A 22,299-nucleotide genomic window follows, 5' to 3' on the forward strand; every position below is an offset into this window, starting at 1 on the left:
AGACACAGAGAGGTTACCGATGAGCGATGCACTGAGCCTGATGTTAATGTTTCTCTAATTAAACAGATAAAAGGCCGCTTGGTGCGACGATGCCTGAGCAAAACTTTTGCAAAAACAGATTGCAAACGCTACTGAGCTCGAGGCGGGTCGCGCCTGTTGTTATGGAAACGGAACGCTCCCAGGGCGGTTGCCAAGGGAACAGAACGCTAGCTTTCTCGTTGCCGTGGTTACGGAGACGCGAGAGTGTAAGGATTAGAGCGTCTGTGTTCATGTGGGTACAAGTTAATAATCAAATGTGGCCAGAACAGCCTAAAAGCCTGCAAGAGTAAAAAAGCGAGTAGACGTTAAAGCAGCTACCAAAACCAGCATCAAACTCCCCCAGAGTTCCCTTTAGAACTGCAGTGGAATTTACTCAGCCAGCACAGTGACTTCAGTTTGTTAGGCTCTGTTCCTCTTGCTTGGATTGCTCTTGCTACAGTACAAAAGTTGGGACATTTTATAAAATGCAATGAAAACACAAATCTGTGATTTGTTAATTCTCATGAACCTTTATTTCACTGACAAAAGTACAAAGAACAGACATCCAGTGATTTCATTGACCAATTTAATTGTATTTTGTAAATATAAACAAACTTAGAATTTGTTGCCTGCAACACACTCAAAAAAGTTGGGACAGAGGCATGTTTACCACTGTGTTACATCATCTTTTTTTTCTTTATATTACATATTTTAATCGTTTGGAAACTAAATGTTGCAGTTTTGCAAGTAGAATTTTAGCTCATTTTTGCTTGATACAAGACATCAGCATTCAACAGTCTGCGTCCATCATTGTCTAATTCTCCTCTTCATGATGCACCATACATTTTAAATAAGAAACAGATCTGGACTGCATAAATGGTACCTTCACACATGCGGTCACCCATGCTGTGGGCACTGATGCACCCTGGTACCGTGACAGATGTTGGCTTTTGTACCTGTTTCTGATAAAAGTCTGGATGGTTCCTTTCTTCTTTGGCATAGAGAACTCAGCATCCATTTTCCCCCAAAACAAGCAGAAACGTGAACTCATCTGACCACATCACACATTTCCACTGTCTTTCAGACGATTTGCGATGAGCTCAGGCCCAGAGAACTTGGCGGCATTTCTGCACAGAATTGATCTATGTCTTTTTCCTCACATAATAGTGTTTCAAGTTGCATTTCTTGATACAGTGGCGGACTGTGTTTAGTGACAACATCTTACTGAAGTACTCCTGAGCCCATGTGGTTATATTTAATGCAGTAGCTTGATGGTTTCTCATGCAAAAACACCTAAGGGCTTGAAGGTATCACACATTCAACAGTGGATTCCAGCCTAGAGATTTTTTACAATATTATGTACAGTAGATGGTGAAAGACCTAAATTCTTTGCAATCTTGCGTTGAGAAATGTTGTTTGACAATTCTCTCATGAGGTTTGGCACAGAGTGGTGAGCCATGACCCACCTTTGCTTGCAAGGACTGAGCCTTTGTTGGATACTCCTATTAAACCCAATCATGATACCCCCACTACTGAATACTAAAGTAGTTTCCTTTCTTGAGAAATATATTTGAGCAGGAGTAATAATGCCATAATAATGTTTTAGACACTTATAATAAGTTATTTATTTTAAATAACTTGCTAAACAGAGGACAGAGGCAGATTGAGAGGAGTTTAAACAAAATAGCTATCTATATAAAAGAAAAAAGCCAGAGCCATTTAACTGCATTCCATATGTAATGGCATTCAAGGATGATAAAACAGGAATTATCCTCATGCTTTTATGTTTTCAACTATTTACTTAATTAAAGTAGCCTATACTTTAACCTGTATGATAACTGTCTAGGGCACTGCCTGTCACAACAGCATTACCTTTTAAATGGGTCTTTTGGACAACTAAGCATATTTCTTGTCAGCAAAAACATGATCACAATTATAATACATGCATGTAATTTAAGAAAAAAAATGGTTTATTTAGTATTTAATTGGAGACAAAAGTTTTTATCAAAGAAAAATCTTACACATCAATCTTACAGCGCAGAGCGAAATACAAATAAACATGGAAAAGGCTGTCCTGTTCACAAAAGTCTAGATAAACAGATAAGCCCTGTTTGTCCAGTGCCTGGATAGAAATATTATTTTCTTCAAGCATTTTTAAATGGTGGTTAGTAATTTCATGTATTTTTACTTTCATACACAATATTTAGTTATTAACTTTCCAATCTGTAAGTCAGAAACTTTGTTGTAGTCATATCAGAGGTAATGTATTGTTAAAAAATAACAGAGTTAGTCAGGAAAAATGAGACGAAAAATCTTTCATTAGTACTTCCACTTTCCATGCTCCTGGAAGTACGTTTTCAATTTTACTCAAGCAGATTTTCTCGGAAGTAACAAAAAAGTTTCTGGGTGGAAACTTTATCTGGTTCTGCAGCAGCAGGTAGGAACAGCTTTCTCTCACCATGATGGGCTCCTTCATGTCTCCTCGGGGAAGAGCTCAGGCCACTGGGCTGTGTCGAGGAAGACAGAGCAGCAGCCACTGTAATACCACAGCCTGGGGAGGAAGCACTCCACCCTCCACGTGTTGGATGCTCGCTTATACACCTCCACCTCCACACTGTAATCACCCTCCATTCCTTTCCAGTGGCCCCCTGTCACATACAGTTGCCCTCCCAGGACAACCAAACCTCCGTTCTCATGAAGCTTATGCAGGAACTGGATCTGAGCGAGAAGAAGACATCCTTACATTCTGGAAAATTCTCATTCAATACATTCTGGAAAAGATCTAAGTATTCAGAACTACTGGATTGTTCAGAGGTACTGTTGCAGTGCTTTGAATGAATACATCAGAAATTAGCATTACATTCAAATTTTCATTTTAAATGGGACAATCTTAGAAGATATATTGTACAATACTGTACAAAAGCCAGAGACTACCCTTTAATTTACTCAATTTCCAGTCAAAACAGCCATAAAGTACAAGTTCAAAAGCAGGAAACACTTAAACAGAAAATTACACTAGAGACTCCGACCCTGAGCATAATATCAAATCTATCAATATTAAAGTGCCTCTTCTTAAAAGTGTTACAGCTGTGTCCTCCCAGCAAAAGCTTTTCCCAAAAAAGCCAATGACATTATGTTCTCTTTCAAAGAGACACTGACAGTCACACAAGCAACTAACCCAAACACACCTCAGCAGCCTCACCAATTTCTTTCTCATTAGCATGTAAAATGGCTAAAGCAGATATTTCTGGGTTAGATAAGACAATCCACTTGCATAAGAAATGAGAAAGAAAAATATGTGACAGAAACTGGAGTTCAAGACAGTGGAGTTTCAACATTGGAGTTCAAGAAATTATCAAAAGCTATACAGAAAATGGGAAAACTTTACAAGACCTAGTAAACTGTCTGCCAAAACTGTCACTGTCAGATAAACAGTATTTTAAGCTTTCATCTTTGAGAGAGAGGAGAAAATCAAGCTCCACTCTTGATTCACATCAGGTGTTTTATCCACGCTTCCACTGTGAGAAGACAACTCAACACTATGAGTCTGAAAGGATGTGCAGCTGTTAAGAAGCTGTTACTTAGAAAAGGAAATAGACCGAAATTTGCACTAAAACACCAAATATAGACATATGAGATAGAGTAAGGTTTTATGGACTGATGAATCTTAATTTGTAATTGGCAGGAAATGCAACTTGAAGTGTGGAAAAACCAATGTTACAATAAAGGCAAAGTGTGGACACATATTTAGTTGTTGAGACTTCTGTGTAATTTTTCTTCTAAATGTATATTTTCTGCTTTTTATTAAGTAGATTAAAAGGTGCATAGTGCTGCAAATATGTAAAAACTCACTTTCTGCCATATATTAGCATCAGGGTCATAGAGGAACACCTTCTTTGTGTTGTCTGCTATCAGATAAATAACCCCATCCATAGAAACAGACCGAGGAGAGGACAGGTACTTCGGGATGAATGGAGAACAGATGATACTCCAGCCATCTGTAAAACACACAAACAAGCAAAGACAGAAAGAAAGAAAGAAAGAAAGAAAGAAAGAAAGAAAGAAAGAAAGAAAAAAAATCATTGAAGAAATTCAAACATAAAATTTTGGGCACGGCAGTATGCACTATATGAAGCTATACTGTGAAATGGTGTGTGTAAATGATGTGAATTTAATTCAAATATGGGTATACATATATATATATATATATATATATATATATATATATATATATATATATATATATGATTATTCACTTGGCGCTGCAATAAAGTCTAAGAGTAGGCCAAATCCACATCCAGAAAACCAGCCTAGTGTTTGAATAGTGTAGATCAGCTCCACAATTATAATATATATTACATGAACATTATCACCAAATATAAGTAAACTACTGTGCTGATGGAATGTATTTTATTTGTGTGGAAATGTTCACATTTGATTCAAGTAAATTCAACACACTTTTTTTGAAGCTTTCACTTTGGAGCTTTTGTCTTATAGGGCTCAGGAGATAAGTATGCTCAATGCATAACCATAACTTACCCGCAGTTACAAAAGGCTGTATGGGGTTTTATGCCTTTTTCATTACTTTATAAGCTGTATTACAAATGTTCCCTATGTGAAAAGTGCATCTAATTTGACAGGTGCTGATCCTTGTGCTGCTGGGCATCTGGTTGTAATAACTATAATAAAAAAACACAGACAGTTCATGATCCTCGGTGACTCCCACCTATGACAGGGTTGAAGCACTGCAGGGTCAGGGCATTATATTTGACAGCACAGGAGCCGATGACATACAGCTTCCCCAGACATGCGGTGGCCGTGAAGTTCGTCACATATTTCAATGCAGGGGCTGTGAGAGCCCAGCTATCACTGTATGGGTCATAATGCTCCACTTCTACAATGTCCATCGTAGTGCCTGAGAGTAAATAGACACAACACTGTAAGACCCTCTGGGACAGATGAGTGAGGGCAACTGCTAAAAAACTTATTAAAGATTTGTTGTTTTAACTTAAAAAATCAGTAATTTGGTTGTCATTTTTTACAGTAAGTTAACAAACAACAATCTGTCTACCATTCTGATATGTTATTATTTGAGTACTTTTTACTGTGTAAAAATCAACTATCCCACTAAATCACAGTGTTTCTATTCAGTTATTAAAGTGCCTATACTCTTCATTTTTTTGCATTTTATTTTTATTCCCCAAGGTCCAGTTATGACATTTGTGAGGGCTTATGCACCAAAAACAGTCATGATTCATTTTCGCATGATCATTTTCCAACCTCTCTTTATCCCTTAGAATTAAACAGGCTGTTCTTTTTACTGTGATTTTAAGACTGCTATAGGGAAATGACTTGTGTTCTGATTGGCTGCCTTACATTGTTCCCCATTCAAAAAGTAGTCCAAAAAAAGTAGTACTGAAACACTCCTTGAGGCTTAAGCATGAATGGGTGGGGATAAACTGCTGTAGGATGAATAGGCCGATATACACTACTGTCTTAAGCACCTAAGCAAATTGTTTAAAACCATTTATCACAGCAATGTACGCAGCACCATGTAACATTGGATGTATGCAACACCATATAACAGGGGTCAGCAGCATGCTGCTCCGGAGCATGTGACTCTTTTTCTGCCCTGTTGCAGCTCCACAGCAAAATTAGATTTTTATGTAAAAATAAAATGATCCTTCTTTGCAGTAAAATAAAGCTCTGCTGATCGTTCTAACACAGTTTAATAATAAATGGTCTTAAACACTGGAGTTAATATATAACTGCTAATTCACTCTTTAACCCTGAAGATTGGCACGCAGACTGCTGGTCACCATAGCAAAGCAGACAACAATTTCGTCTAGCTAGAAGCTAATGAAATGCCAAAGAGAAAGATTTAAGATGAACAGTGAGAATTTGGAGAAGAATAGACTTATTACTTGCATTTCTAAGCCCTCAGCTGGTTTCCTAATACATTTAATCTGCAACAAGAAACTGTCAAACACTAAAAAGTCAGAAAACTGACGTCAGCTTCTCATTCGCCAGCTTCCACCTTAAATAGTGCCGCAGTTACATTCTGGCGCCTCAGACACCATTTAAAGTGAAACAGGAAAATTCAAACTAGAAGCTGGCAAATGAGAAGCAACTTCAGCCTCATAAAAAACTGAACGTTGAGAAACATTTTATAAGAAATTATTCTACTTTTGTGGAAAAGTGTCCTGCCTGAGATGTGAGAAAAGCTGCTATAACTGAGCAAAAGCTTAAAGCAGAACAAGTCTGCGTTTTTGTTTATATTTTTTTTTTAGCTCATACTAGAACATTAGCATATACTGAGACATGATTACAGTCAAGATGGTAAAATGAACATAAAATGCGGCTCCCAAGGTGGTTTGAGTTTTGTTGAAAGGACTAAATGGCTCTTCTTAACATTTGGGTTGCCGACCTGTGCCATATAACATTAGAATAAATGCAAATAAACACATATAGCAAAAAGTAACAAGAATTACACATTAACATATTTAAATTAATTGTTGCCATTTTAATGTTTTTATTCTAATATTAGTGTTTGTCTGAGCAAATAATGCTTACTGCCCAGTTAACCAGCTTCCTAAATATAACTTCCTCAGGCGCCTAAAACCTTTGGACAGTGCTGTATATAAATACACTGGTTTTTGTGACATCACAAAAAACAATAAACAATAATTTGCCATGTTCTGACACTTTAACATTGTTTACATACTACATCAAATTCTTCTTTCAAAAAGTGCTAAGGACCCTTTAATAGTAAAACATTATTCACTAACTACTGTCAAACTAAAATGTATGCAGTTATCAAAGTGCACTGACAAAAGCAGATTTGACACAATTTTCTTTTAGTTTGCGCACTTTTGACAATAATGTTAGTGGAATAAATTGTTAGTGTAAAATTTGTTTTTGGTGTATTAAATGTATCACTTTTTTTTCTTCACTGTGAGGAATGGAAGTGTAGTTTGCAGATTAAAAGATAATTTCTTTGTTCCAAAGGGGGCAAATAGGGGGCAGATTCTCCATAAAAATCAGAAAATCATCCTATACAGCCTGCAGCTACTCTCGTTATCTTTATTTATTTTCTTACCACCGATAATGTAAATCTCTCCGTTTAGAGCTGCTGAGGAGTGGTTAGTCCTGGGCCGCAGCATTGGAGCTACCGTAACCCACCTCCCTTCACGAGTGATAAACTTCCAGGTTTCTGTGGTCGACCAGGTGTTGGACTGGGAACCTCGTGAACCTCCTGAAAAAACGCATTCAGGCCATGAACAGATTATGCTCTTTTCTTATGCATTGGTTATATCTTATAAACTCATGCTGGCTTTGTATTAGACAAATATTAATGGGTAAGAATGGTTCTTTAATAAAACCCCAAAAGAGCAGCAATACAAAAGGTCTCCTATGAAAACAGGGTAACATAAGAGTGGGACAGGCCTATGTGCAGTTGGAAGAGAGTTCAATATTTCTCGCCAAGTCTTTGAAAAGCTAGTGTTCCATTAGCAAGTGAGTGCAGTAGCCCTCACTTCTTAAAGTGGTTCCAGTTCTTATATGAATCTCAGGGAGATTTTCTGTGCAGCAGCTGAGTTTTCTTCTTCATCCTCTCCAAATCCTCTGTAGATATGATGTTCCATTCATGTAATACAGCTTTCAAATATGGGGAGGGAAGCCATAAATCTGTCTGATACTTGCTCCAAAAGCCCCTGTTACCATAAATACCCTCAAAACCCCGGACTTGTTGCTGGGTTTGTTTCTGTTTTCATGTTAAAAATAGAATCTATCCTCTGTTCTTTTTAGTCTCTTTCTCACTCTGTTTTGTAAAAACACAAGGGAGTTCAGTTAAGCCCTTACTCTCAAGGCTTATTATTTATCAGTGTTCAATCTTCAGGCTTACTATTTAGTAATAATTAATTATTCACATATTATCATTATATTCATCAAGTCAATTCAGCTCAGTTAAACCCAAGTTCTTCTGCATAGCGCTTTTAACAGACAACAGACGTTGGGAAAGATTCATAAAACTCGGCAGTCACAGAAAATAAGAACTATTCATAAAGACACCGTTGTGGTGATGGCACTGGTGTCTTAATGCTGTGTTATTTTCGCCAGTGTTCTGGGCAAGAGCCGATCAGGATCACATGTTATTGAGCTCATACACTGGACCCTCCAAGCTCCAGTTGGCTGCCAAAAAAAACTAAAATAAAAAACAAAGACAAAGCTATGAACTTTAAGGAAAAAAGTGCTGACAAATAATAAACATGCTCTTAACTTTTAATCTAGAAAATTTTTTTTATCAGAAAATGATTTTACTATAAAAAGGAATGTAGAAAATTCTTCATACATATAAAAAACTTGTTGAACACATTTTAGCATGTAAGATTTCATTTCTCAACTGAATAATAATAATAATAATAACAATAATAACAATATTACTTAATTACTATGGCTCTTTTACAACCCCATGTCCAAAGAAGTTGGGACGCTGTGCAAAATGTAAGCAAAAACAAAATCCAATGATGTGCAAATCATTTAAACCCTATATTTCATCGAAAATACTACAAAGACAACAAATCAAATGTTGAAACTGAAAAAATTGTATTGTTTTTTGAAAAATATTTGCCCATTTTGAATTTGATGCCAACAACACGTTCCAAAAAAGTTGGGACCTGTTTACCGCTGTGTTTCATCACCTCTTCTTTTAACAGCACTCTGTAAGCGTTCAGGAACTGAGGAGACACTGCTGTAGTTTTGAAAGTGAAATGTTTTCTCATTCTTGTCTGATGTAGGATTTCAGCTACTCAACAGTTCTGGGTTTTCTTTAGCGTATTTTTCATTTCACAATGCTCCAAATGTTTTCAGTGGTGACAGGTCTGGACTGCAGGCAGGCCAGTTTAGTGCCCGGACTCTTTTAATACAGAGCAATGCTGTTGTAATACATGCAGAGTGTAGTTTGACATTGTCTTGCTGAAATAATCAAGGCCTTCCCTGAAAAAGAAATCATCTGGATGGCAGCATATGTTGCCAAAACATGTATATATCATTCAGCGTTAATGGTGTCTTCACAGTTGTGCACATCACCCATGCCATGTGCACTAATGCACCCCTATACTATCATGAATACTGGCTTTTGAACTGTGCACTGATAAAAGCTGAGTGGTCTTTAGCCCTGAGGACACAGCGTCCATGATTTCCAAAAAGAATTTCAAATGTTGATTCGTCGGACCACAGAACACTTTTCCACTTCTCTCAGTCGATTTTGAATGAGCTTGGGCCCAGAGAAGGTGGCAGCATTTCTGGATCCCGTTTATATATGGTTTCTTCTTTGAGTTTTATTTAAGAGTTTTATTCAGCATTTGTGGATGCAGCGACGAACTGTTTTCACAGACAGTGGTTTTCAGAAGTGTTTCTGAGCCCATGCAGTGATTTCCACTACAGAATCGAGTCTGTTTTTATGCAGTGCTGCCTGAGGGCCCAAAGATCACAGCCAGCAAATACTGGTTTTTGGCCTTGTCCCTTGCATCCAGAGATTTTTCCAGATTCTCTGAATCTCTTAATGTTATTATGTATTGTAGATGATGAAAAGCAAAAGTTCTTTGCTATTAATGTTATTCTTGATTTTTTGCACTGTTTGATCATGCAGTCTTTCACAGAGTGGTGAACCCCTCCTCATCTTTACTTCTGAAAGACTCAGCCTCTCTGAGATGCTCTTTTTATACCCAACCATGTTATTGACCTGTTGCCAATTAACCACCAGGTGTTTTTTTTGAGCATTACACAATTTTACCAGCCTTTTGTTGCCCCGCCCCAACTTTTTTGGAAAGTGTTGTTGGCATCAAATTCAAAATGGGTAAATATTTTTTAAAAAACAATAAAATTTCTCAGTTTCAACATTTAATATGTTGTCTTTGAAGCATTTTACATGAAATATCGTGCTTAAATGATTTGCACATCATTGCATTTTGTTTTTATTTACATTTTTCACAGCATCCCAACTTTTTTGGAAATGGGGTTGTAGCTTTTATTCATTCTTAAAAAAGGATATATTTTATTCTTGATATCAGGAATTTGATTTGCACATGTGAAAATTAAATAATAAATTTCAACAGTAAAAATCCAGTTTTTACTTGTAAGAAATGCATCATGTGTAAATAGTAACTTTGTTGGTAAAATAAATCTGTCAATCAAAAATCTACTATTAAAACAACTTGCAATAAAATCAATTCAAACATAATTAGAATCTCAACAAGTTAAATTATTCTTCACTTATTTGGATTCCAACTTCCAAACCATTCACAAGAGGGGGAAATGCCATACACTGAATTTGATGCAGGAAGAAGAGGCCATTTTAAATATGGTGCCAGTCAAATCTGTCAATCTGAAATGCATATGAAGTTTTTTTTCTCCCCTGTTCTCATACAAAAGTAGTTAGAACATTTGTCATGTTGCTCCATCAAAATGTATCATTTGACTATACAAGTTAATCAGCTGTGTGATTTGTTGCATTTGGGGCCAAACACATTTAGAAACACTGTAGAAAATATCATTTAGTCCACATCAGCTTTTTTCCCAGGAAAATTACTGGTTGTGGTTCAGTAGTTATTTTTTGCAGTTATTTTTTTACTGTGTCATGAATGTTATAAATCAATACTGCCATACTTAAATGAGATAATAGCGCGGCCACACTTCACATTACACTAGTGATAAAACACACCAGTAATCCTTATTTATGATTGTGTTACCGCCACGCTAACTTCTCTTGCCGTCACTGAATCTGGCCCATTGTCTCAATGCAGCTCCAGAAATGCAGATGTAACTCAATAATGAGTGCTGGTGAAGGATACACTGACAGGAAGGGCATGAAGAAGAAGAACCAAGACTCAAAAAGAAAAACATGCTAAGAAAATGTGGAAGAAACACTGAGAAAAACTAAGACTCAAACAAGGAAAAACTTCATAAGAACATGAGGACGAAACACTGAGAGGAACCGCAACTCAAAAGGAAAAATACCAATATGGCATGAAGAAGAATTACTGAGAAGTGGAAAAACTTCCTATGGTAGCTGTGCCCAATCCTGGTCCAATCCTGGAGATCTACCACCCTGCAGAGTTTAGCTTGACTCCTAATCTAACACACCTGATCCAGTTAATGAGGGCCTTGTTATTAACCTTATGACTTTTAATTTAGTAAGTACTATAAATTATTTGGAAACTACTTTAAAAGTAATATGTAAGTACCTATGCGATTAAAGTGTGGGCCTACATGCAGGGCTCTTGAAGTTTTAAACATGAAATGGACGAAACAGTTAAAGTGTTGCTTACCTGTGACATAAACATCATTGTTTAAAGACACAACAGAATAGCCCCACTTATTGTAGTTGGGAAAGTCAGGTAGCTGATGCCACTGCTCTGTCAAAAGAACAGAAAGATTAGTGAAAAAGTAGCAGAGACATGAATTCTAACAAACATTCTTGATGTTCTTGCAAAAGGATAGGAGATTAAGCTGCGTTGTCATCCTTACGAAGCTTTGGGTTGTAGAAGGCACAGTTCCTGGGGTGAATCCTGCTATCTGTCTCACCATCCTCTTCCGCGTCTTCATCATCAGAGTCATCCAGTGAACGGCCACCCATCACAAACAGCACTTCCTGCAGGTTATGAGGGGTGTTCTGGAACAGGCTCTGCTCTGACTCGCCCACCTGCATATGAACTTTCTAACCCAAAAAAACATGACACAAGAAACAAGGTCATTTACATTTTAGAGAAAGATATAACTGACAATGCAGAGTGTGTCAAGCATAAAATATAAAAAATAAAATTGCCATTTTTTGTCGTCATAGTTATTGAAGTTGTCACAGTTATCTAGGTTCTCTAATTAATTTTATCATAGATGTTATAAATTTTATTATGGGTTATTACATATTATTATATTACATATTAAAATCCGTAATTCTTTCTCAGACTTCCAAAATTTCCAAAGTTATACAGCATTTATCATATTAGTGGCATAAGCAGAAATATATTTTTAGGTGGGTCAGTGAAAAAGTGGGTAGGCCAACTTGGTAGATACAATTTCTAAGCGTGCTATGTACCACAATGTTGTAGCATCAATCTAAAGCCTGTTGCTGACAGCAGTGCAGTCATCATTATACCTTTTGTAACACTTCTACTCTGATACAAAATATTAGTAACACTATGTCAACTGACATCAACCAGAGTATTGGATTCACATAAACCCAACCAACACTGACTTTTATTAACCTACAGCTCCCTTCAATATAAAGCATGTGTCCACTTACCACAGGCATTATTTCTGTCCAAGAAAGAAGAAGTTTAAGTTAAAACTAGACAGCTGGGATATGAGGCATAAATATGAGGCAAAACAACACATTGAACTTAAAAACCTAAACCTAACCATCGTTTGTTAGGGCATGAAGAATGTTGTCTAAAAAATACAGCTGAAAATGTATGCTGAAATGTGTGCTAAATCAGGTGATACAACACTCGGCCAACACACTGTAAATGCACAGTTCTGTACAAACTCAAGATGCATTGTTATGTTACTGTGGCAGAAGAAACACTCAGTACTCAAGGGGGCGACAGAGGAAAATCTGAATGAGATCTACTGTTATTCCCAGCAGCCACAGCTACTAAACATGTGGCAAGTAGAGGAACATGAGCGACTTTACTTGTTCTACAAGAATTAACAGGTGATAATGCATGGTTGGCCAGGCTGGCTTGGCTGTCACTATAGAGCCCCTTGCTGCAACATTCAGAATGCAGCTTGTGCTTGCGTTGTGTTGTGTGATGAATTGCGTTGCAACACATTTTAGGCCAGAAACATACTTCACATAAGGATGCAAACACCGATGCTGCGAGCTATGCAGACATGTTGTTCTGTTCAAAAACGTGTCACAATGCAATTCATAACACAACACAACATTCTGAGCGTTACATCAAGGGGCACTATAGTGAAATCCAAGCCTGTTCAAGTGGTTTTGTATTTCCAGCGTGCCTTCTCAACTGCCATAACAGATGTGCAGTTGAGTCTCATGCAAAAATGGTTTTCTCACAAAACATAGATAACACATTATCATGTTTTCATTTCAATAGAACAGGCAAAGCAGCTCATTCCTCTACTGTCCACATTTAGCTATTGTTGGAATAAGAGAGATCACACCTTAAGTAGTCAGTGTTTTAACCACCAAAGTAATGTAAAATGCATGGTGAGTTTGTACAGAAGGGCTCTGCATTTGCAATGCATTGGCTGGGCGTTATCATTTGTGTTCGTGTACTTGCATTGAGTATGTTTCTGGCCTTCAAACGGGAACAATGTGCAAAACCATGTTGCACAAAGCATCTGTATTCGTATACTTGTTTGAAGCCTTACACTACATGATCCTATGCCATCAATATTCTAATTAAAAACTTTCTCATGTTAGTTGTAGCACATAATGTGTTGGTAACAAAATAACTACAGCAACTATCTACTATTCATTTCTCATTGGATTGCTAATATAGCCAACTAAGGAGCTCGTCATGTTAGCCTAAACTGAGCAGCTACTGGAACTCAACTAAAGCACACTGATTTAGCTAGCAACATTATTAGTGTTCCAAATAAAAACTAATTTGCATTTTACATGCAAAATCTGTTAATTACTCGTAAACTCTCACATTTATATCATAGCTCTCTTGCATGTCAGCCTATAGTATGTGTGCTGCATACATTAACATCTCAACAAGTCAGTCACTCTGAATAACTTTAGCACAGCATCTCGTACAGAGGTAAACATGGCGGGCAGTGGCCAAACCATAGCTTTTCAGAGGTTGGCTAGGAATTTAATTACAAAAAACTTTTCAAAAAGCGCCACTGCCTCTTTTGAATCTGCCACTAATGCAATGTCATTGGGCAGCTTGAGTTCACTAACTTTCAATTTTGTTAAGTCAGCTAACAGATGCCCACAGTGGCTAACATCACGCAGAGTGGGAGGGCCATCTTACCCACCCAGCGAAAGTGAGTGTGGTTATGCTTGGTCTCTTGGTCTCCCACCTGGCATCACCTGGGATAGAACTTGTGATATCCCGCTGATCAGGCCCTTGCATAGGTAGCTGTGCCACCCGGAAGACCAGGTAGCGAATGTTACAAGATGCATGCTATTGATTAGACGTGCTTGCTATCACAGCAAAAAGACAACATGACTGACCTCTCTGCAAACAACCTCCAGCAGTTCTCTGCACTCCTTTGAGTCCTGGACCAGTGGATCTTTCAGCAGGCTGTCCTTAAGGTAAGTCTCAGGTAGAAGTGGGAGTCTCGCCAGTCTCAGTAATTCTGGCAAGTGACAGATCCGGCTGTCCCTGCAATGCCTGACCCAAGCAAGAACCGCCTCAGCTCGGGCACAGTCATCCCGCGTCTGCAGAGCATCGTCTCTCAGACAGGCCGCCAGCTTGTCCTCCTCCAGCAGCAGAAACTCCTCGTGCTGCTGCACAGCCTCAAAGTTTTCCAGCAGGAAGGCTTTGGCTTTGGCCACTACCTCAGGGCAACCGTGAATCTCTCCAAACTCCTGGATGCCTAGGCAGTTGGTGGCATCGATCTGGTGCTGGAGGTACCGGCTGCAAACAGCACGCACAGTGTGGAACTGAAGCTGGCTTGAGGTGGATATGAGGCCTTCTACATTCCTCTGGTTGATAGTAAGCTTTCCAGTGTAAGCAAAGTCCAGCAGAGTGGCCAGCACATCAGGATCCACATCATGAAGCTCCACACGGGCTGATATGCTTTCTACAAAGTCCCCCGAGAACATAGAGCGGAAGTAGAGGCTGCAGAGAGCTAGGATGCCACGGTGGCATGGGAAGTCCTGTCCACCAGCGCTCAGGGTGATGTCCACCAGCTTGGGGTTGGAGCAGAGAGAACGCAAGCCCTCTAGGATGCTCTGAGGGTGAGAGGACAGGCAGAAATCCAAGTCGTCCACATTACGTACCATGATGATGCAGGTGACCAGCACTCTTAATGGGCTTCAAGACAACCAACACTTATGTCCAATGTTTATCTGTACAGGGAGATGAGAGAATTTTTTCAGACACATACAAGTCATCTGTGGTGATTCAACATCAATAGTAATACCATTCCCAAGCAATGGCTTGTAAGTGGATATACTTTACAAATTACATTTTGCTTTATAGTAGCAATAAACTATACTATACATTACGAAATACTGTAAAGATGTTACTGAATAATCCACTCTATATTCAAACATTTGAAGACAACAGTTCATCTGACATTTCTTCTGAAATCAGAGATATTATATTCTACATTGCCAGTGTATTAGAATGAAAGAGGCTGTTTTTTGTTACTGTGCCTTTAAGACTGATAGTAAGCAGCCTAGGCTTGAATGGGCTAGGAATGAGCATGAATGGGCAGAGCTAAACTGTTGTAAATTGAATAAGTGGATATGTGTAAATGGAGTTGTTTATGACATCACAAAAGCAATGAACACTGAACAGGCTGTTTTCTGCAGCTTAGTTTCCATACAGAGATTGTGTGGACTGAGGAATGAACGGTACACTTTAACAATGTTTACATACTACATCAAAACATTTATTTCAAATAAGAATATTCAGTTTTCCATGATGATATGTCCCCTTTAATGGGGAGCTTGTCCCCCTCTTTGATGAACAGCCTCCACTCTTCCAGGAAGGCTTTACACTGGATGTTGGAACATTGCTGTAAAGATTTGATTACATTCAGCCACAAGAGCATTAGTGAGGTCAGGTTCTGATGTTGGATAATTAGTTCTGAACCACAAACGGCATTTATGTCACCCGACGCTTGGACATAGTGATCTTAGGCTCGTGTTAGGCAGCTTCAGAGCATCCCATTCAATTGGCAATGCTTTTCTATGGAGATTATATAAGCTGTGTCAGCAGTGAGTTCACCTTAAAGTAGCCAAATTCATATCTGCTTACCTTTGGACATATAGAGTAAGTCTTAAGATTAATAGTCAAATCATAACCCTGGGGTTCAAGAGGTTCACTTTTAAAAGACCTTTTATAACTCAAATGGCATATGTTATCGCTCTGTGATACAGTGACTGAGCACTTTTGAAGAAGACCAGATGAAGGAATGAAGTCATGACAGCAGATAAGGATACATTTATAACTATATGCTTGCCAGTAGTAGTTTAACATTTTGTGAGAAAACAAAACAAGTAATAAATAGAAAGAACACTGTAGGCCTATTGAGGGACAATTACTATTTGATGCACAAGTAGAGATTAAAATATTTTAAGACAGACAAATGTGATTATGTTTTAAGAGTTTCAGAATCAATTGATCTAATTAGGCATTTCCTAAGGGTTTTCATGGTGCTAACCAACCAGTTTTCTCAGTAATAAAATGTTGCAGATATAACTTTAGAATACTGTTTATCATGTGACAGCCATTCTCACATTACACATTTAATGACTATATTTGTGTTTACTCCGTAGCAGCTAACAGCTAAAATGAAGCCCAGAGACTAACACATATCTATAAGGTACTTTCCTGTTTCCGTAAATTTCCTTTTACTTTGCAAAATTGTACACTGAAGTAAAACAGGAGCTTACCTGTGGGTCAAACGAAAGCAGAAATCACACATCATTTAAAATAACTTGCTAAATACACTGGATCCTGTCGCTGATTGTTGAACCAGGGACACAAAATGCTGTCGCCGAGTCATAGGGACAGCATGCTTGTCTTTCACCCAACTATTTTTAGTTCAGTCAGCAGTGAGGGACTATATTCAGATTCCAAACACTACAGGCTCAACTCCCACCTGCTCTTAAAGAGAAACACACATATACAAACACACACACACACACACACACACACACACACACACACACACACACACACACACACACACTCTTGGGTACACTAGAGTGGGCAAGATGATTAATTCATTTAATCATTAGAGTCATGATTAAATGATTAAAAGCTCAAGAGCTCACTGGAACAGTTACAGTGCTTCAGTTTCCTGTAAGGGTGTGGACAGTGATACTATGGAGACTTGATTAAAAAGGCTTGTTAAGCAGATCACTGAATACAATACGGCAGTAAGTCTTACAACGGGCATTCAGGTAGAAGGTATATTTCAAAATCAGCATACAAACTCCATATATGAGGGTACTTAATGATTCTATTAATTGAATTGCAACAGATTATTAAATGGTCCAGTTTATACCAGTCAAATGACAAATGAGCAAAACATGTGCATACAAAGTTCATACAAACAGCAAACTTGAAACAGCTATCCAAGTAATATTGGTTTCTAGAACTTCTACATCTCTGTTAAAAAGAACTCTAAATCTAACCAAACAAAAATTTGACCTCATACAAGGCATTTGATTATTCAGATAACATTTTCTGTCCAGTAAATATTTTACACAAAGGTATCAAAAGAGAAGAGTATAAAACTGCTTGCCCATATCACTCAAAGTCAAAAATCTCTGCTTCCTTTTCTTTCCAAAAGGCAAAACTTCTGTCAATGTATTTGCAGATGTCATCATTGCTCAAATTGGTAATGTCTGGGCTTCTCGAAAGGATATCACTCTCATCTGGAGTCGGAGTCTGCACAATGACTTTGGGCACTGGCCTCATCTCTGCCGGTGGGCTTTTCTCCAGATCTCCCACCTCTGGCTGGCTGGATGCCTCGCCAAAGAATCTGATCTTGATATCCTCAAACCCATCCTTCCATTCCCTGTTCCCAGCTTCAATGTCCTGGATCACAGCCTTGTGGAAATCCCGCACCGTCTCCCAGCTAAAACGGCCCACGTGGTCGAACACCTCGAAGCATAACAGGTGCCTCATCTTCCTCTCATCTGCCGTAAGGTCCAGCTCAAGGATGTGGAAATATCCCAGCATGAAAAGGTCCAATGTTAGCGTGTCGTAGTCTACGGGTGCTCCATCCACACGGGGCAGGAACTGCTCAGGTGAGTAGAGGGCCTGCTGCCGATTGAGTCTGCGGATCTGCCGAGATGGAACAATAGATATCATGCTCCTCCAGTTGCCGATCATCTTGTTGATGGCACTCCTCTGCTTGAAGAAGTGTCCCAAGGAGCCATTCTCCATCATTTTTTTGGGTGAGATATCCAAGCTGGCCTTGCGGTGAAACTTGCTCCTCTCTATCATCTCCTGACTGTCCATGCTGTGCTTCCGTTGTGCATTTTTGACAGTTACGGCATATGCAGACTTCTTCCAGTGACCCAGGAACAGGACAACTATACGTTCCTTGCGCAGGCTTGTAGTCTCCATAACATCATTGGCTTCATCATAGCCAACGACATAATCATCCTGGATCACCTCTGTTGCTGGATCATGATTCTCTGAGGTTTCTCTTGAGTCATTCTCTGTTGGTTGTTCCTCTTGTGCAGACAGTTCCGTACTCTCTGAATCCTCAGTGACAGGAACATCTTGATTCTCAAAGTTGGACTTCAGATTGCGCACTGACACACCAAACTCATGGATCTCGTTTTCGATCTTCTCTCTCCGACCTCTGGAGTTCTGCCTCTCAAAGTTTTGAGAGAAGACACTCACAAGCTCAGTGTTAGGCATTTTGCAATAGGGCTGGTCTGTCAAGTTACTCATTAGCAGGGACATGCTCTTCACAATCCCTGATATCCGATTGCACCATACAGGCAGTGGAATCTGTGCGTTAGGGTTCCCGTACTGAGTATTGACCGTGATGTTGACGATTGGCGCTGGAAGAATGTTCCGGAGTTCCTCTGCTAGACGAGCCAGCTCCATCTCATAGCCTTCGCAGTTCTTCTGCATGGAGACACTTTTGATCTGCTTCTCCAGGTAGATGAGGTCATCTTCGGTCAGCAGTTCTCCAAACGGACCCAGAATGGCATTGTGCGCTTGAGAGTACCTCCAGCTGTCCATCTTTGCATATCTATTCCCATTCTCCTGTTAAAGCATGTCAAATAGCAAGAGTCTGTTCAATCCCAAAACCAAAACCATTTTAGATAAAGCCAACATTCACAGATATATTACACAAAGATGTAAACATGTTTACCTTCCTTCTCTGGGCCTCCTCATCCAGTAGTCTAGCCTGCAGCTGTCGCACCATCACTTGTCTTTTCCATTCAGCTATAGGCCTGCCCTTCTCATCATGAGTAGGCACCAAATAGTCAATATCAGAGAGGTTAGCTTCTTCCGTGGGCAACACCACCATCTTATTCTAAGAAGAGATGACACAAACCAGTACACATTGTATAAATATGTACAATTATTTGTAGTGTAAATGCACACAATTATATATGAAAAAGCTAGATATGTATTATATTAGATATAAAAATCTAGTTTGTATTGAACAACTAGTTTCTATTGTTTGTATTTGATTGGTGTTAATCACTTTTTTGGTTTTGGATTTCAGCTGCAATCCATACAAACCATATATAAACACACAGAAATCAACAATCATAATGCACATAAAATGCAACTAGAATCTTACAAATTCTTTACAGTCACAAAATACAAATGAAACCTGAATTTACGTACAGAGGGAGTAAAATTTTCTGTTAATTTAGAGTTTTTCAGAGAGGTGATTGATTTCATGTCTCCCAGTTTCATTTCTCCCAGCAGTTTTCTCCCTTTCTCTGGCACAGGATTGCTCGTAGGACTGCTGGAGCTGAGGCTCTTCACCACTGCAATGACATGAACATTATTTATTCCCCTCATATGTTTCCGTTCATGTTCCGATCATATTTACACAGGCTGATTAGCATTACTCACTACGGTGGAATTAAGTCATTAAGTGAAATTAAGGGAGGATGAGTCAATAATGACGTCAGTTCCCATAACCGCCTGTCAGAATTAACGAGTGTGCTGCACAGTGCATGGGGGCAAAAACAGCCCACCTGAGGCTCTCTCACCCGTGGTGGCCATGTGGACATGTTGGATGCTGCTGGCCATAGATTTCTCCTGGGAAACAGATGATGAAGGAGGTGGAAGAAAGGAAGCAGGGAGAGGGGGAGCAGGGGGCGGAGGGGGATAACGAGCTTGGGGGGTATCTTCAGTCTCCGGGTGCTGGAGAGAGATTTTATGACAAATAATATGACAAAGTATTATTATTATTAGTAGTAGTAGTAGTAGGATTTACAATAAATAAGGAAATAAAATTCAAGAAACATAAATTACAAAACTTCAAAAACTACTGGAAAACCAACATAAATAATACTTTATGTAATATCAGGGTGCCTTTGAAGTGTAAAGGCCACTGGGCCATTAGATCAGTTCCAGTGTTTTTAGTATCTTTTAGCAACAGTAAACTGTAAAATATTTATTATCATTTACTCTCTTATTTCTTTATCAAACCTCAAGACTACGTTTTTGCTCTAACTCCAGTACCCAGCACACAGGTATTCAGATCTTAACCCCTTAACATCTCAGGCTTATTACATACTAAGGCTTATTATTTAGTAACTACAGGAACTTCAAGGCAAACTGTTTGAGCTATTCTTAGGTTATATAAGTGTGTAATAAAACTCTGGGCCCGCTGGTGCTAATATTGCTAACAAACACTAGAAATCAACAGTCACCCAAATCTTTTCCATAAATATATCCCCAAAACCTCTCTCAACTCACTCAAACCATATCCAGACCTTCATTAATGTTGTACAGACCTGTGGTATAAAAATGAAAACTTTACTGTGCAACAGTAACAGATGTGTCAAATTCAGATTCCTCTTCACATGTATGCATGTCACACAGGCACATGGACAGTAGATCATATTCAAAGATTTCTGTCATTTTTGTTCAGTTAGAAACATGTTCAGTTAGAAAATGCAACAGTTATTTATAAATAGAACTATAACAATGGTGAGTGTAATCTGTGGCATCCATATATCTGCATGACATGCATGTGACTAAGAGGCGGAATTCAACAAGACATGTTGTTCAAAATGGCTGCCCAACGTAGGCCGGGATTTAAAAAGACAAAAAATAAAATACAATAAAATGGCTGCCTGCAGCACTCACACAGTGAAATTTATATTCATAATTTATAGTAAGTCATACTTTGTCCTAAACCACAAGTCTGTGAGAACTGGATGTGGTTTGAGCAGGTTCAGAGAAGTTTTGAGGATGTATTTACAGAAAGGATTTAAATGTCTATTGATTTCCAGTGTTTGTTAGCAACGTTAAAACTAAAGAGGCAAATTTGGACACCGAATATGGCTTGGATGATCAACTAGGGTAAGTGGAAAATTGTGTAAATGGGATTTTTTGCTGATTCATTCCTTTAATGGCCTAACAAGTGCTGGAAGCTGGGAAAGAGCAACAATGTAGAACAGCCCCAAAGGGATGGTTTGAGAAACACTGCTTTAATAACTTAGGGACCCTTAGCTCCAACTGCATCGTTCCATGTAAGTGAACCATTACAGTCCTGATACTGAACATCTTTTGGTTGTATAGAATCTGTGTGGAAGTTTAAGTAGAAATAAAGCTGCCTCTAAAGCAAAACTAACTTCCAGTTTGTTCAAGATCACTGACATATAAGCTTCTTTAGGAGAGAAGAAGCAGTCTTTTAAGAATGAAACTTTACTAGCCTCCAGAATTTACTACTACCATTTAATAAAGGCCTGATTTGAATTCCTATTCTCTAACTGGTGGATGTCCAATTTGTCCCCTTTCCCAGAAGCATTATCATAGTGATTCCACCTCATCCATTTAATGATTCATTGGCCAATGATGGTTCTGGGAATCCAAGAATTAAATATATTCTTCACTATTACTGTTTCATACCAGCCACATCTGTATACTGTGCATACTGGAGATGAAATATCTGAATACAATGAAACCAATGCTGATCATGTACACCACAGCCACTGTAGTGGCTTTTCCCACTCAAAGTCCTAAGACACGGTCCATACCATATGTCACATCTACTTGTCCTACTGACAAAGTTATGAAGTGTTAATGGGGTTAACCTTAAGGCTGTCCATATCCCTGTGCGTTTCACTGATGTGTCTGTAGTAATCCCCTGAGGTGGGCTGCCACAACAGCACTGGCCTCTCTCTCAGCTCCTCTTCTAAAGGGCCGCTGTCCTCCAGACGTTGAGCAGCACTATGGGGCTGCAAAAAGACAGCGTATCTGTTTAATGACATCTTTACATATATCCAAAGTGACTTACACAACATCATGAGTCGATTAGCAAGTAAGTTTCTATGTCTGTGTGCTTGCCAGTGAAGTTAGCCCAGAGATCTAACTAACAGACTTTTCAATTCAATTCAATGATTATTGCCAT

At 38.8% G+C, this 22,299-nt stretch overlaps 2 protein-coding genes across 4 annotated transcripts in view; both read right to left on the minus strand.

Moving 5' to 3' along the window:
- Positions 1–537: 537 nt before the first annotated feature.
- klhl30 (kelch-like family member 30) lies at positions 538–16,783 on the minus strand. The gene is made up of 8 exons (XM_036570400.1): positions 16,619–16,783; positions 14,225–15,064; positions 11,545–11,734; positions 11,346–11,432; positions 7,118–7,273; positions 4,745–4,933; positions 3,871–4,016; positions 538–2,736 (listed from the first exon to the last, which is right to left on the minus strand). Exons 2-8 carry the CDS (start codon positions 14,996–14,998, stop codon positions 2,491–2,493), a joined length of 1,788 nt encoding a protein of 595 aa, XP_036426293.1. The 5' UTR covers positions 14,999–15,064; positions 16,619–16,783; the 3' UTR covers positions 538–2,490.
- Positions 16,784–17,061: 278 nt separating this feature from the next.
- LOC118808044 (espin-like protein) overlaps positions 17,062–22,299 on the minus strand; it is a 32,041-nt gene continuing 26,803 nt past the window's right edge. For 2 of the 3 annotated variants that reach the window (XM_036570398.1, XM_036570396.1), the window contains exons 6-10: positions 21,983–22,126; positions 19,913–20,081; positions 19,554–19,699; positions 19,069–19,233; positions 17,062–18,959 (exon numbers count right to left, since the gene is read on the minus strand). In XM_036570398.1, coding sequence (XP_036426291.1) covers positions 17,481–18,959; positions 19,069–19,233; positions 19,554–19,699; positions 19,913–20,081; positions 21,983–22,126 — 2,103 coding nt within the window. In that variant the 3' untranslated portion in view covers positions 17,062–17,480. The remainder of the gene's footprint in view (positions 18,960–19,068; positions 19,234–19,553; positions 19,700–19,912; positions 20,082–21,982; positions 22,127–22,299) is intronic. The other variant, XM_036570397.1, reaches the window with a different exon arrangement.

Source organism: Colossoma macropomum, unplaced genomic scaffold, assembly GCF_904425465.1.
Source record: "Colossoma macropomum unplaced genomic scaffold, Colossoma_macropomum, whole genome shotgun sequence".
In the NCBI taxonomy this organism is placed as follows: domain Eukaryota; kingdom Metazoa; phylum Chordata; class Actinopteri; order Characiformes; family Serrasalmidae; genus Colossoma; species Colossoma macropomum.